Genomic DNA, 13,519 nt, shown 5'->3' with positions numbered 1-13,519 from the left:
AGCCCCTCAAAATGCCATTTCCTTTCCCCAAGCTGGTAACACAGAGCTGGAGTGCAAGAGGAACAAGAGAAACCAACCAAGTATCCTACAGCAAACAAAAGACTCAGCAGCATGATTCATCACAGCAAAAGAGAGTTTTCCAATGGCTGTTAGAGATTTACTGGTTTTGCAGCTGCAATACTTGCAAGACTCAAAATCAAGAATAAGGTCTTGCAATGTAATGCAGCCCACTAACAAAGCAGCACAGAAAACAATCCAAACAAAAAAGTACTTGCCTGATACCAAAGAAGAAATGAGAACTACAACAGCATATTTAAGTTCTGCATACGACACCACCTTGCCTTCAACTGGAACAGAAGAAGAGATGGGGTGAACACAAAAGCAGGTAACTGTGTATTTCATTTTCACTTATCAAAACTGGAGAACCTTAGACCCATATGATATAACTAGAATTAAAACCAACTTTTACAAAAGCAAGCAAAACCAAAGACTAAGTTTGATATCTAGCATGAGCCTTCAAGAAACAAAAATAGCTCCTAGTCCTGAACATCTGAAAACCGGCATTTCCTGTTGCTGATCACCAACAGCTGCCTTGTTCCAGCAGCCTCAGTACAGAACCAACTGAGAGCAGGAGGAATCCTGAAGAGCTATCACGGAATCAGCACCATAACGTATAAGAACACCTGTAGACAGATCAAAGGCCCACCTAACCCATCTCTAGCAGTGACCAAAGGCAGTTTGTTGCATATAATTAGGAAAGAACACAAGAACAAGCATCGCTAGAATATCCTCCCAACTTCAATTATTCACAAGTCCATAATTCATTTCACTACAAGGGTATTTATCAACTATAAAAGTATTGCTTTTCCTAAAATACATCCGGAGTCATCTTTCAGCTTACATACACACTTTTAGATTCCAAAATATGATGGTACAGAGTAACCAGCTGAATTAACTTTTATGCAAAGGGCCTCCTCCTTTTGCTTGTTCTTACTCCATCATGCTCATATAACACTCCCAATTTCTTGAAGGAGATAGTAAAAAGCTGATCCACAGAAATTCAAGAGATAGGGAGAAAGCTACCACATCTCAAAATCATCTTTCCATCTTCACGGTCTCCTCCTTCCCAAACTGCCAAGTCCTAGCTTCCTTAGTTGTTTCCGGTAAGGAAGAAGCTCCATATATTCAATTATCATAGCTGCCCTTTCTCCAAGACATTTCTGGCCCTACTATATTGTTACTGAGATGGGGAAAAACGAAGAGGGGAGGGACAGAACTAGACCTAGATACACCAGCTCCAAGTGCACTAAGGATTTATACCTCGAGGCACGATGGAGAACATTAATTGTTCAAAACTGTTAGGAAATTAATGACAATTTGCTTTTTTTGGCTACCACTGAGCATTTAGCTGCTGTTTAATCTTTAAAGTTACCTATCACAACTCTAAGACCTCACCCACGAACTCCTAGTTAATCATTTCAAATCTCTCAGTATTTATATGTGACATATTGCTTGCCATTTATGCACACCGAGTTTTCATTTTCTCTTTTTAATCAACAAGTGCTAAACACCAAAAGGTCCTTCTGCATTTTTTCCACAGACAATTCATCTTTACTAACCCAAATAACAGCATCAGCAAGCAAAAATTCTGTACAAAGGAAGACAGAAAAACAAGCACTTTACCTCTCCACTGCCATTTAACTCATGAAAACAGCAGAAAGCTATCAGACTTATTTAGACCTAAGAGCTGAACCATATTCTCATTCACAGTAAACGGAGATAAAATTACTCAAAACTGTCTATAAAGAAATCATGAAAAACAACACCTAAAGGGCATAGGCAATGAAATGCTACCAGAATTGGACAGCATCCATCACACAACGTCATGTTTTGTAACACATGCATACAGAAAAATCCTTTGTTCCAGAAACTCAGCTCCCAAGACCATTTTGGTCAGGTGTGCAGCATATTTAAAAAGCAGTAATACTACTTCTCATTATTTAAAAAAAATAAAATACTAACGAGAGAGACGCAATTAATGAGCTTGTAAGATCACCACCATGACAGCAAGATCAGAACAACAGCCTGCCAAACTATTTACAGCTACTGAATTACTGAAGCATCTGATTTTTATGCTTTGATTGCAAAAAACATTGAAAACTATCTATGTAAACTTGTTTCACTCTTCAAACTTTTATATTAATGTTAACTTGACAAGATGTCATACTCTAATACCCCAAGAGCGGTAAGCAAGCCATTCATTCTTCCTTCCTTAATTAAGACGAGAAAGGAGATCATGCTCAAATCCCACCTCATAGGCAGCTCCAAAACCACTTCAACAAACTTTCAAAAAATAAGTAAAGTGAACAGAAAATGCTAGACTGTATTCAGACAGACCCATACAAAACCAGCACAAGTACACAAAATGAAGCAGAAGGCCTGTAAAATTGCCATGAAAATTGATTACTCCGGGCAAAGTTTACTTACTCACCTTTTACCATGGTGATTGCGGATAATAAAATTTTAAAACGTATGCAAGAAGGAACAAGTAAGATTTTACAGCCATTGATGAATAAGAAATGTTTGTGGCTACACATGGGAATACTTTTCACCAGAGTCACAGGCTCCTTATTAAAGTTGCATCAAAACTGAAGAAAAGCACAGCAACAATAACAAAGCATGAACTGCAATGGGACAGCTTGTTACACAAAAACAGCAGCATTCCTTCCGGAGATCACCCTAAACAGATCTTTATCTTACGAAAACAGGTCAGAACCTACAGGTAGTAAGAGCCACCTGCTTGAGATGCACATACTAGATCTGCTGCTGCTTTTGCCGGCCAAAACAAAAACAACAAAACATATTGGCCCTCCATTCTTGCATCACAAGGACATTTTGCATACCCCTGCAAGCACCAACTGAACTGTGGCTGTTCTAAACATTATAAAACTGAAGATGTACGTGAGTTCAAACAAGTCTAAACTATAATAGACTTCAAGTTTAATTAAAGAATTGTATTTAAGCATTAGTCAAGTTTCTTAGGAAATCAACCACTTCCATATTCTGTGACAACAGGGCAGTTCTTGAACAAGTTAAAATATGCTTTCCTCAAAAATAAATGGAACTGTCTAATGGTTTTGAAATCCACCTGACTTTAGCTCTGTAAACTAGCTTTTCAGCAGTGTCCATCCACATAGTCTTCCAATACATATGTTATAGATTTAGTTCAGTTTCAGTTCTCAAAATTGAGAATCCACTTCAATGTCATTAACATATCACCGGGTAGACTGTGCCCATTCGTCACAAGAGAAATGATTGGGAAGGTATTTCTGAGAATTTAAAGATTCTCTTTTCTCTCATCCCATGGTCAGAACAGGCAGTAATCCAAGACACCTATTCACCTCAGCGCTAGTTCACAAGAAAATATGTCTATTTTAACCTTTTCTGCTCTTATTCAACACTAACATTAAGGCACTTTAAGAAGCTTTGATTTTTTTTTTTTTACTACAGGAGTGTTCATTCTCTTATGTTCTCATCAACTCTGTAACATAAAAAGCCCCATATACTTTGATGAAAAATTAAAATAGAATAAAACACTGTCTGTTAAAGGATGGGTGATTTGAAATTAAGTTTCAATAATAAATAGTATTCCATTAAAGCATAAAGAAGTATACATAGATGTAAGTAGGAGGGCACACTCCTATTTCTCTTAGCTTAAAAAACACTTCAGAAACAGGCTCAGGTTTCTCTTTTCAACTGATTTGTACCAACAGCAACTGTTACCCAGAAGCGTTTAAAAATCTCTCTCCTCAATACTGTGTCACCCAGCCAGCCCAGTGATGCCTGTGCAAGATCATTCCGCACAGCCTATTTGCTAGAGCTTAATGCAGACCATACTGTGTGTCCTAACACATTATGCAAGTGACACACACATAAAAGAACACGTCTGTCTCAAAGTACACCCCTCCACCAACAGCCCATCTGTAATTAGCCATGTCCTCTGAGGAGGCACCTCATTCACTCTCAAAGCCGCAGCTGCTGGCAAGTGGAAAAAAAGAAATTTAGAATAAAAACAAGCCTACTACCTACAGTCCCAAAGGTGTATGCTCATGGTTGCAAGCCAGAGTTAAAAATCTGAACAGCTGTCTGTGTTTTTCCAGAATGTCCACACAGAACCTCTCATGTCCAATACCAAATATTTACTAACATGATTTGTGTCAGGCTCTCTCAAACACCATGCTGTTCAGAGAGCTGCAGCAACAGCTCCCAATGCTTCACTCATAAATACTTCCTGAACTACAAGTTTTCAATGCAAAAAAATCAAGAACTGAAAACAGCAACATTTCTTGCTGAATGCAATTCACTGATAACATACAAGACAATAGGGTGAATCAATTCAGAAAGATGCAGTAGCTCTAGCTTCCTAATAGAAATAGAGAACAAAGCATGTCAGTGTGCCTAGTTTTTACTTTCTTATTACCAAGTGATCCAACCTCCAAACTCTAGTATCATCTCCCCAGGAGAGTTATCTTCAAATCTAGCAGCAATCATAGAAGAGTTAATTCAGAAAATTGTTTCACCATTACTAACAGAAGACAGTAAACAACTCAGGGAGTGGCTAGAATTCCCATGTAACTGAAGGAAAAATGCATTTCACCCCGGTTTACAAAAAGAAAACACAGAGGAAGCCCTCCCATTAGTAATCTTTACATATTTAAGAGCTGTATACATAAAACAACTCATCCCAACTTGCAACTCTAAGATTAGACACTTTCAGGTTTCCAAGACGAGCCAAGCCTCTGGTATGAACACAGTCAAGCCCTGTTTGATGCCGCTGTTCCCAACTATCAGCTGCACTTCTGCTGTATGTACCTACTACTAGGTGATGGGGAAGGAATACCACAGAAGCGTCTGTGCAAAAATATTAAAAATTGCAAGACATGAGAAGCATTTGGACAGGAGAAATGCACAACGATTATCCCACATCCACCAATCTGACCAGACAGCGTCTCTCATCCATTGTTTATCTTACTATGCTTAACACAACATATTATTTAGTATATTTAGCATACATTATCTGTTATGGTAGGCAGACAAACACTTCTTCTGTAGCAAGGCCTTAAATACAAAGATCTGATGATATCATGGGCTCTGACGCCTTCTAAAACCGTAGAGTTACACCTAACAGCTCATCAGACTGACTTTCTGGAGTGCTCTCAATTCACTCTGTTTCAACACCAATTTAGAAGCCTTACCATTTATCCTAGGGATAACTCATGCTTTTAAAAAACAATGACCCCTGCTAACAACAGGAAATAAATCTGTTTTCATTTAACATCATTTCCTAATTTTTTACATCTGCTTCCTATCTTATGCAGTTTAATATATAAACAACTGCAAGGAAAAAAAAAAATATCAGCGACAAAGCACCACTATATTCCTAACAAGTTAGTCTAACACTGCTGCATAGACTTCTTCGGGAAATGATAAAGTTTTTCTTTCTCTATGGCCAACAAGTTGCACATGTTCATGTTCTAAGCATCATCTACACAGCAACATATGTATATATTCACAAAATAAAAAATACCAGCTTTTACTCCTTTCAGAGTCCATACTGTTCTGCTGAGCTACCATTGGATCATCCGCCTACAGGAAAACACTTTCCTACATTGAAGAAGGACAAGATCACGAATGCATACGCTGTGCACGATGAGATAACTTCTCTTCCCCAACTGTTCTCTCGATTGCTTTTTGTGTATGCAAGTAAATACAACAGACAAGAAATAATATGACTGAAGTAGCAGATACGTTACTTTCACATTTTAATAGAATTCATTAAAAGTATCTTACACAAGGAAAAACATCGACTCAGTGCTTTTATGTCTGTTAAACCTGTTAAAGAAAAAAGTTCATTCTAATAATGCATATAGTGCATGCAATAAATGCGATTCTTGCACTGAGATAGTTCAAGATACTCTTCAGTCCATCAGGTTTCTCTTGCAATTATTGAAGTGGTAAAATCAACAAAGGTGTATTTTTGGGAAGCAAAAAGTCACTTAAAAACTATCAGATGTAGTTATAATTGAAAGCAGACCCCTTCTTTTTCTTGAAGGAACTATTTGCTGCTCTATATTGTTGCTTATCAAACATGTAACATTTGCCCATACAAGAGGTCCAAGTTCGTCAAATTATCTTAGGCTTACTCCGACAACAAGAGCAGAAGTCAGTCTTGCACTTGCATGATTAAACAAGATTTGATTCAAGCTTTTTGAATAGTTCCAACCACAACTCCTAGTCATGCTAGTATTTATATTAAATTTATTCTCCCTGGGTTCAAGGTTTGTACAGAATTCTCTATCACCATACATAACATACACATGTAATTACTAGTTTTAGTATTGCGTATTATTCAACATATAAAAATACTACAAATGCATTTCTCTAATTCTGATTTTTTACATTATGGTTAAACCTTCCGGCCTCTAAGCATCAGGCATAGATAAAACACTGATCTCCCACAACAGTTCACGTGTTAAACACAGGCATAACTACATAGAGATTGAAATGCAGGTGCAAAATACAGCCCTTTGGTGTTTGCGTCCCTATAGTAGAGAAACACAACACTTGGAAGTCACCACTCAAAGTTTACCAACGTCATCCCAATGGGATTACTAAAATAGTAAACGATCTATTAATTATTGTTAGTGAGAATGCCAATCATTTTCTATTTTTAGTGCCATCATTGCCCTTCTCTGGTTCCTGTCCCTTCCAGCACAGGCTTCAGTTTACCCAGTTGTGCTCTCTCTGATGAAGTGTACAAGTGACAATATTGTGGGGTTTTCTCTCCCCTTCTGAAATTGAATATCTGTGGTTACAAAGCAGGAACTAAATAAACTCCGACTTCTCTTTTACAGAAGTCTTTGGAAATACATTTCCTAATTACTGCCAAATAATCAGGAATCTCTAAAGACAGTCAACTATTTCTAACAGCTCAGCTGCTAAGCACAAAAAAAAAAAAAACAACAAAATCATCCAAAACCCCTCAGTCTTAATGCAAATGTACGGTAAAATATTAGAAATTTGCAAGAAATATCTAAATGTGTGCTGTATGTAGTGTATTCCAACAGAAAAATATCAAACATTTAATAAAATTATTTGATAAAGTATTTTTAGTATTCATAAACTGAGAAAATAGTATTGTTTACAATAAAAATTTGGCTTTTAAAGCCACACACTTTAGTTTTTTTTATACTATATTTAACATTTTTAATTGAATTTTAATATAGATTAACAGAAAATGATACCACTAATAGATTGGGCAATTATTTTAAAGTAAACACAGAAGGGTGGCAGTAGAAAGGCAAAAAAGCACTTTTTGTTGTGCCTTTCTAGGCAGAGAGAGATAAAATTTACACTAATGAAGATGCCAGTTCCAGCCTCAAATCTGGACAGGTCTGTAGATGGGATGTTGTGACTGAAGTAGTACTGCCTGTACCTCCAGCAAAACACTGCAACAACCTGACCAAACGGAGATAGCATATGCCTATTAATGTAAAAGCCAGAGAGAACATGCTCTCACTTATCTGTCCTTATGAACATAAACTCAGCAATCCTTGCACCCATTTGCAAACATGTGTCAGATTTCAAACAGAATGGCAAACATCCCTGAGAGCCCCTGGCCCTCTCTGCCAGCTCCCCCGAGAGCCCAGAATACGTGATCTGTCCCTTTGAACAGGCACTGGGTGTTCAGACAGGAGCCTGAACGCACAATCTTTGTTCTCAACAGTCATTTCGGTAAAGGGGCTCTGAAGTGAGGAAGACCACCGGGTACAGAGTCAAAGGGGAAAAAAAAACAGAACCAAAAATCAAAATAGATAATCATGGCAAGGCATGACCAAATGGAACATAATACCAGACTAGACACGCATCCAAAACAAAGAACAGTTATTGACAAACACAAGCATTACCTAAAGGAGTCAAATTGCATGTCCTCAATTCTCCCACCTTTGTATGCAAAGAGACACAGAAACACTGGCTTCTCAGGATTTTTTTCTTTGTGTGACCACTGACCTTGAAGCCAGAAGACATACTTTTCAGTTCTTGATTAAACCTTGATGATTATAGCCGTATATTTCCAAAACTGGTTGAAAATCCCAAGTTCTGTTGCAATTCTCTTGCCTATGATGAACACAGGCTATGCTTGGAGTCTTCCTCATGACAATGTGCTGTGCATATAGGTCTACAGCTAAACACTAAATGTAAATGAATTAATACTGCATTACAATGCAAACACCATATGGTACACAGTGTCCCCAAACCATAAATCACTTCCCAAAAACACTGATACCTTGCATGTTAGTATTAGAACACCATAAAACTTTGCAACTGCAGCAACTTCTTTGCAAACTTAGAATTCCTTTTTTGTAGTAACTGTGTTTCATTAAAGGTGTTGGGTTTTTTTCCAGCAGAAAAGCAGATCCTACTGTTCAATAGAAGTAAGACTTCAGTTAAAGGATTTGTACACAGTAACTGTTCCACCAACTGAACTGAGACAGCAGATCCCAAGCCACAAATCCTCACTCTCACTTGGCATTTTACACCAGTCTACAAAGAAGTTACAAGAAAACAAGTAGAACTTCAAGCCATGCAGCAGTACGTATACTAAAGTAACTGAGAAGGCACTGCAACTATGATCAGGCATTCATGAGGGCTGCCTATGTTCAAGCAGAGATTAAATCAGGTCTGCTGTGATTAAGACAATCATCAGTGTAAGTGCATGTTTTCTAGCACTTAAAATGTAACTACAACATATAACTATCAGACAAAACAACAGGCAGAGCAGTCTATCTTGCAATTCCATTTCTATTAGTAGTCTCCAATTAGACAGCTTTAACATGATGAGCCCCAAAAGTGCCGCAGGCCTTGTTAGGGCTTCCCACAGTAGGCATGGGTGGATTATGACAAGTGCCAGTGCCAGAAGACCAGCAGTCTCAACACAATAGAACTAAAAAGCAGAATTTTATTTTTGCACTTAGACCTGTGGTTTCCCCCCTTCCCACACTACCTGAACATAATTAAGGCATACATTCTCCAAAAAATGCCTTTTCAGTTACATTTTTAAAAAGGTCAGCAGCAAGAATAACTCATTATTGAAGACATATAGAATCACAGAAACCTAATTTATCACAACGTCTTAAATCCTAACATCTTCTGTTTTCTTACTTAAGGCTCACATTTTGTCCTCACCTAACCCACCTGCTTTAAGAGACTCTGTGAATCTCTTAACTGAGGTGACGGCAGTAAGGAAAATCTTACAATACCATATGTGCCACTTTTAAACCAAGGCAAAAGGGTGAACTGAGGACACCAGTAACTAAAACCTGGTGTCTTAAAAAAAATTCCCTACCTGCCCCTTCTGCTGGTAGCTTCGTAGGTTTTAAACCACTCTATTTCAATTTCAGCAAACAGAAGGGGAACATCTACATGAAGAGCTTCCATTTCACAGCCCTACACAGGCTTGTCAGTTTTCTGTCTTTGGCACACCATGCCCTAACTTTGAGAAACACAAAAGCAAGTTTGTCTTTCTAAGTGAAGCTTAAGACACATCTTAGAATAATGCTACTGAAGATGCTATACATATTTTGTCAGATCTGAAGTTACGGTTGTTTCGCAGACATTTATTACTGTTCAGTGGAAGCACAGAAGGAAGCATCAGACACGGTTCTGCATTAACAACACTGTGTTGCGAGTCCAAACATGCAATGGTGCCACCATAGGGCATGCTATGAAGTTTTTAAACTAAACACGCAGAGGACCGTCCAGCAACAAATGGTATGGTTAGAAATACGTTTAACGTAAATCGCTGCATACAGGCAGGAGGGTGGCAAGCACTACCTACAAAAAGGCAGTGGCCAGGGTCGTACTTCTACTGAAAAGCACCAAAGTCTAAGTGTGACGGGGGAGGACAAAGCCGTACACCAGTGCTGCCCAGCGAACCGCTCCCGTCCCTCGGGGACGGGGCAGGCCGGCCTCGGGACGACGCGGAGGGGCCAAGCGAGAGAGGAACCCGCCGAGGCCTGACCGCGGGGCTAGGGAGTACAAGGGTACCCCACGGAAACCACCGCCCCGAGGGCGAGGACGGCGGCCGCTCCGCGGGGCGGGAAGCGGAGCCGCCACCCGGCCCGTGGGGGAGCGGACGCACCCCCGCCTCCCGGCCCAGGAGCGACGCCCCGACTGCGAAACGAGCCCTCGGCCGGGGGCGGCCTCCCCTCCCGCCGCCGGGGAGCTACGCCCGCACCGGTCCCAGCGTCCAACTCCCAACAACTCCGGGGCGGGCGAGTAGGAAGAGAGAGAGGGAGGGAGGAAGGAAGGAAGGGAGGGATAGAGGGGGCGGCCATTAAGCCCGCTCCAGCCAAGCCGTTCCCCGCGGCGGGAGGCGGCTGCCGCCCGGCCCGGCCCGGCCCAGCCCTGCCCGCCGTCGTGTACGCGCAGCCCGCGCCTCGCCCGTCCCCGCCGCTCCTACCTGGCCGCCGGCGCCGTTGCCGCCGCCCGGAGGGGGCTCGTTGTCTCCATCTCCGTCGGGTGGCCCCGCTGCCCACCGGGTCGCCATTATTTCATTCCCGGTTACAAAGGAGGAGCAAATCCTCTGGAGCCCACATCGGGGAAGGGGAGGCAGGGAAAGGGGGAACCAGCGCCAGAGCCACTCGCGCACACCCGGCGCGACGAGGCCAGCCCAGCCCCGCCCCGCCGCCGGGGAAGCGGGGGCGGCCCCTTCAGGCAGCTGCCATAGGTAAGAGCGCCGGGTCGGCCCTGGGCTTCAGCAGCGCTGCCCGGCTTCTGCCTTCATGGCTGGAGAAGAAGAGAGAGCAGATGTGTCAGTCCTCGGAGCGGGGCCGCTGCCGCCTCCTCCGCCACCCGTCCGCTGTTAGGCTAATTGCACCCACTCGTCATCTTCCTCTTCCTCCGGCTCCTCCTATCCAGAGCTCCAGCCGCGGGGAGGAGAAGGCAGGCGGAGGGAGGCGCCCACTCCCTCCTACTTCGCTACACACAGGCGTTCGTGCCGCGGGAGGCAGCGGCGACGGGGGCGCACTGCCCCGGAGGGAAGGAGGGAGGCAAGGCGGGAGGGAGCCCCGGCTGGCGGGGCCGCGGACCGGTCACCTCTTAAGGCCCAGCTGAACTTTCATCAACTGGTGGAGGCCGGAGCGGGAGCCCAAAGGCCGCTCGTTCACCGGGCCGGGCGGTAGCCGCCGCCTGTTCGCGGTCCTCGCCCCAGCCGTAACCAGCGCTGTAACCGGGTGGGGGGCGGCGGGAAACGCACGAACTCCGGTTAGAAAACGGCAACAAAAAGAGCCCTCCCGGCAGCAGTAAGGCCAAGCCCCTCGCTCAGAGAGCCGAGCTTTTGTCTCCCAACGCGAGCCTACCCCTCTTGCAGGCGACCCCCTCCCCCCCGTCTACGTAGCTGGAGCCGTCCGCGATCAGACCACCGCGCCCCGCCCGCCGCCCCTCCCTCGGGCCTCCCGCCTCTCTCCGCACAGACGCGCCGCTTCGCCCCGGCAGCAGGCGGCCGCTCCGGGCCAGCCCTGCCCCCCGCTGCCAGCTCCGCCGCCGCCAATTAGGGCGTCTCGGCGCTGGGGGCCATCGAGCCGCGCCAGCTGCGCCCGCCGGGCTCCCGCGGCCACCTGGGCACCGGCCGCGCCCAGCGCTGTGGGCGGGGGCCGCTCGCTGCGCTCCGGCCCGGGCTCGGCGGGAGGGGGAGCCGCGGGCTCGCCGGGGAGCTTCAGCTAGTGCCCCGCCGAAGGCGTCGGCTTTCGCGCGGCTCAACCGCCTCCCCCGCGCCGGGCACTGCGATTTCTGCCCGGGCCAGCGTGACACCTCCTCGTTGTCTGCGGCCTCCGAACACGACCCCCTTTTCCCCCGTCCCGGGAAGGCCCTGCGGTCGTCCGAACGCCTCACGGCGGCCACCGCCCTGACAGGAGCAGGGGCGGCAATCCCCTCAGCCCTTGGAGTCCGGGCCGGCAGCGCGACCCCGCCAAAGGGGACACTGCCCCGCGGGCCCCTCTTACTCTGCAGCCCGCGGGACTCCGGCCCTCCGGCGGCGAAAAGGCGTTCCCAGCACTGGCGGCTCCCGCTGCCTCCGCCGTTGGAGCCGGCGAGGAGCCTGACCGTGTCCCCTTCCCCCGCCTCCAGGCTGGCGGTTTCTGTTCCCTCCAAAAATCCACCCACCTCCTCAGACGACACCGCGAGGGCAGGAACTCGCTCCCGGCCGCCTTCCAGGGCACCCGCCCTGCGGCCGGGGAGCGCAGAGCCTCGCCGGGCCCGCGCCTCCGCCCGCCAGCGCGCCCGGAGGCGGCGGCGTTTCCTTTTCCCCTCGAAGAGCGTTTTCGCACGGGGGTTCACGCAGGTATAATCTCAGTTTTTCCTCCGTAACTCAGATTTAGGGCTTCTGTCGTCACCTCCGACCTGCACCTGGCTTCATGAGCGCTCCCCCGGCGGGACAGCGGCCGCTCAGGGGGCTCTGGGACGAGGCCAGGCTGGAGTCCTGCGGCCGCCCCTCGGCCTGAGAGGTGGGGGGAGCTTGGTTTTATTATCTCCGTGAAGCTGCTAGACGCAAATATTTTCTATACTTCTTCTATTGTTATTGGAGTGTGTGATTTTTATTTTTTTTTCCTTTTCTAGGATGGCGATTTCCAGCGTAGATGCTGGACAAGTAATTTCTCTGTGAGAGCGAATGAAGGAAAACATTTGTAAGAAATAGTAAAGGTCTTGTGTGAAGTGAAAGGTCATGTCTTGTTTGTGGTCTCAAACCAATAATAACGTTGTGGGTTGTGGTGAGGTTTTTACTGTGCTGCTCTAAAGTGATCTCCAAAAAGAGGTGACTGGCCTGGTTGTCCATTGGCAACTCGCATCAGTTGCAGGTATGAATATTGGTATCCAGAGAACTGAGGAAACAGCTTACACCCAGTAGCTGGAGGAAAAGTCTCAAGGTCCAAGTACTGAGGCCTGATGCACTGATTCAGGTGCTTACCTACAATTCTGTGTGCTGCCATGGATTTCAATAGGTGGATATACAGTTAAAAACCTGTAGTAGTTTCTGAAGAAGTCGAGTTCTTCATAAATTTCTGATGTTAAAGACTACTTTGTGGCTGAACCTGACCGGGACCAGAGATTATATATACATATTTTAAATAGGCATACTGCTGTCCAGCTGGCAATCCACAGGATGGTTCTGTCCAGCTCCCTAATCATTTCTCACTGTCACACGAGTTTTAAAGATTTGCCATCCAGACCCTGAGCAAAGTGTTTTAATATCATCCAGTCAGTGGTTGTCAAGAAGTCGAAAAGACCAGAATTAAAATCACTTGAGATCTTTGAAGGGTGGAGAAGGGGAACAGTTGGAGCACTTTTCCTGTTCAGAAGCTGTTAGCAAACAGAACCAAGGCTGCATACTGCTCTCTCTACTGTAGTCATCATGTCAATCTGCAGAACATCATCAAAAACATGTGATGTATATAAAATCAGT

At 45.0% G+C, this 13,519-nt stretch overlaps 2 protein-coding genes across 5 annotated transcripts in view; one reads left to right on the top strand and one right to left on the bottom strand.

The window, feature by feature from the left end:
* The window catches only part of ARHGAP21 (Rho GTPase activating protein 21), a 115,423-nt gene extending 103,061 nt beyond the window's left edge, over window positions 1-12,362 (bottom strand). For 2 of the 4 annotated variants that reach the window (XM_065050759.1, XM_065050761.1), the window contains exons 1-2: window positions 12,223-12,362; window positions 10,523-10,848 (exon numbers count right to left, since the gene is read on the bottom strand). In XM_065050759.1, the coding sequence (XP_064906831.1) occupies window positions 10,523-10,609 (87 nt within the window). In that variant the 5' untranslated portion in view covers window positions 10,610-10,848; window positions 12,223-12,362. Of the gene's footprint in view, window positions 1-10,522; window positions 10,849-10,943; window positions 11,461-12,062; window positions 12,202-12,222 lie in introns of those variants that run through there. The other 2 variants (XM_065050757.1, XM_065050760.1) reach the window with 2 other exon arrangements.
* LOC110357607 (mucin-1-like) lies at window positions 10,870-12,777 on the top strand. Its single transcript, XM_065055269.1, has 3 exons — window positions 10,870-11,004; window positions 11,459-12,400; window positions 12,676-12,777. Exons 1-3 carry the CDS (start codon window positions 10,870-10,872, stop codon window positions 12,745-12,747), a joined length of 1,149 nt encoding a protein of 382 aa, XP_064911341.1. The 3' UTR covers window positions 12,748-12,777.
* The last annotated feature ends 742 nt before the right edge of the window (window positions 12,778-13,519 follow it).

Source organism: Columba livia, chromosome 2 (assembly GCF_036013475.1).
Source record: "Columba livia isolate bColLiv1 breed racing homer chromosome 2, bColLiv1.pat.W.v2, whole genome shotgun sequence".
Taxonomy (NCBI): domain Eukaryota; kingdom Metazoa; phylum Chordata; class Aves; order Columbiformes; family Columbidae; genus Columba; species Columba livia.
The sequence above is the reverse complement of the archived record's forward strand: the minus strand, read 5'-3'. Positions and strand labels throughout refer to the sequence as shown.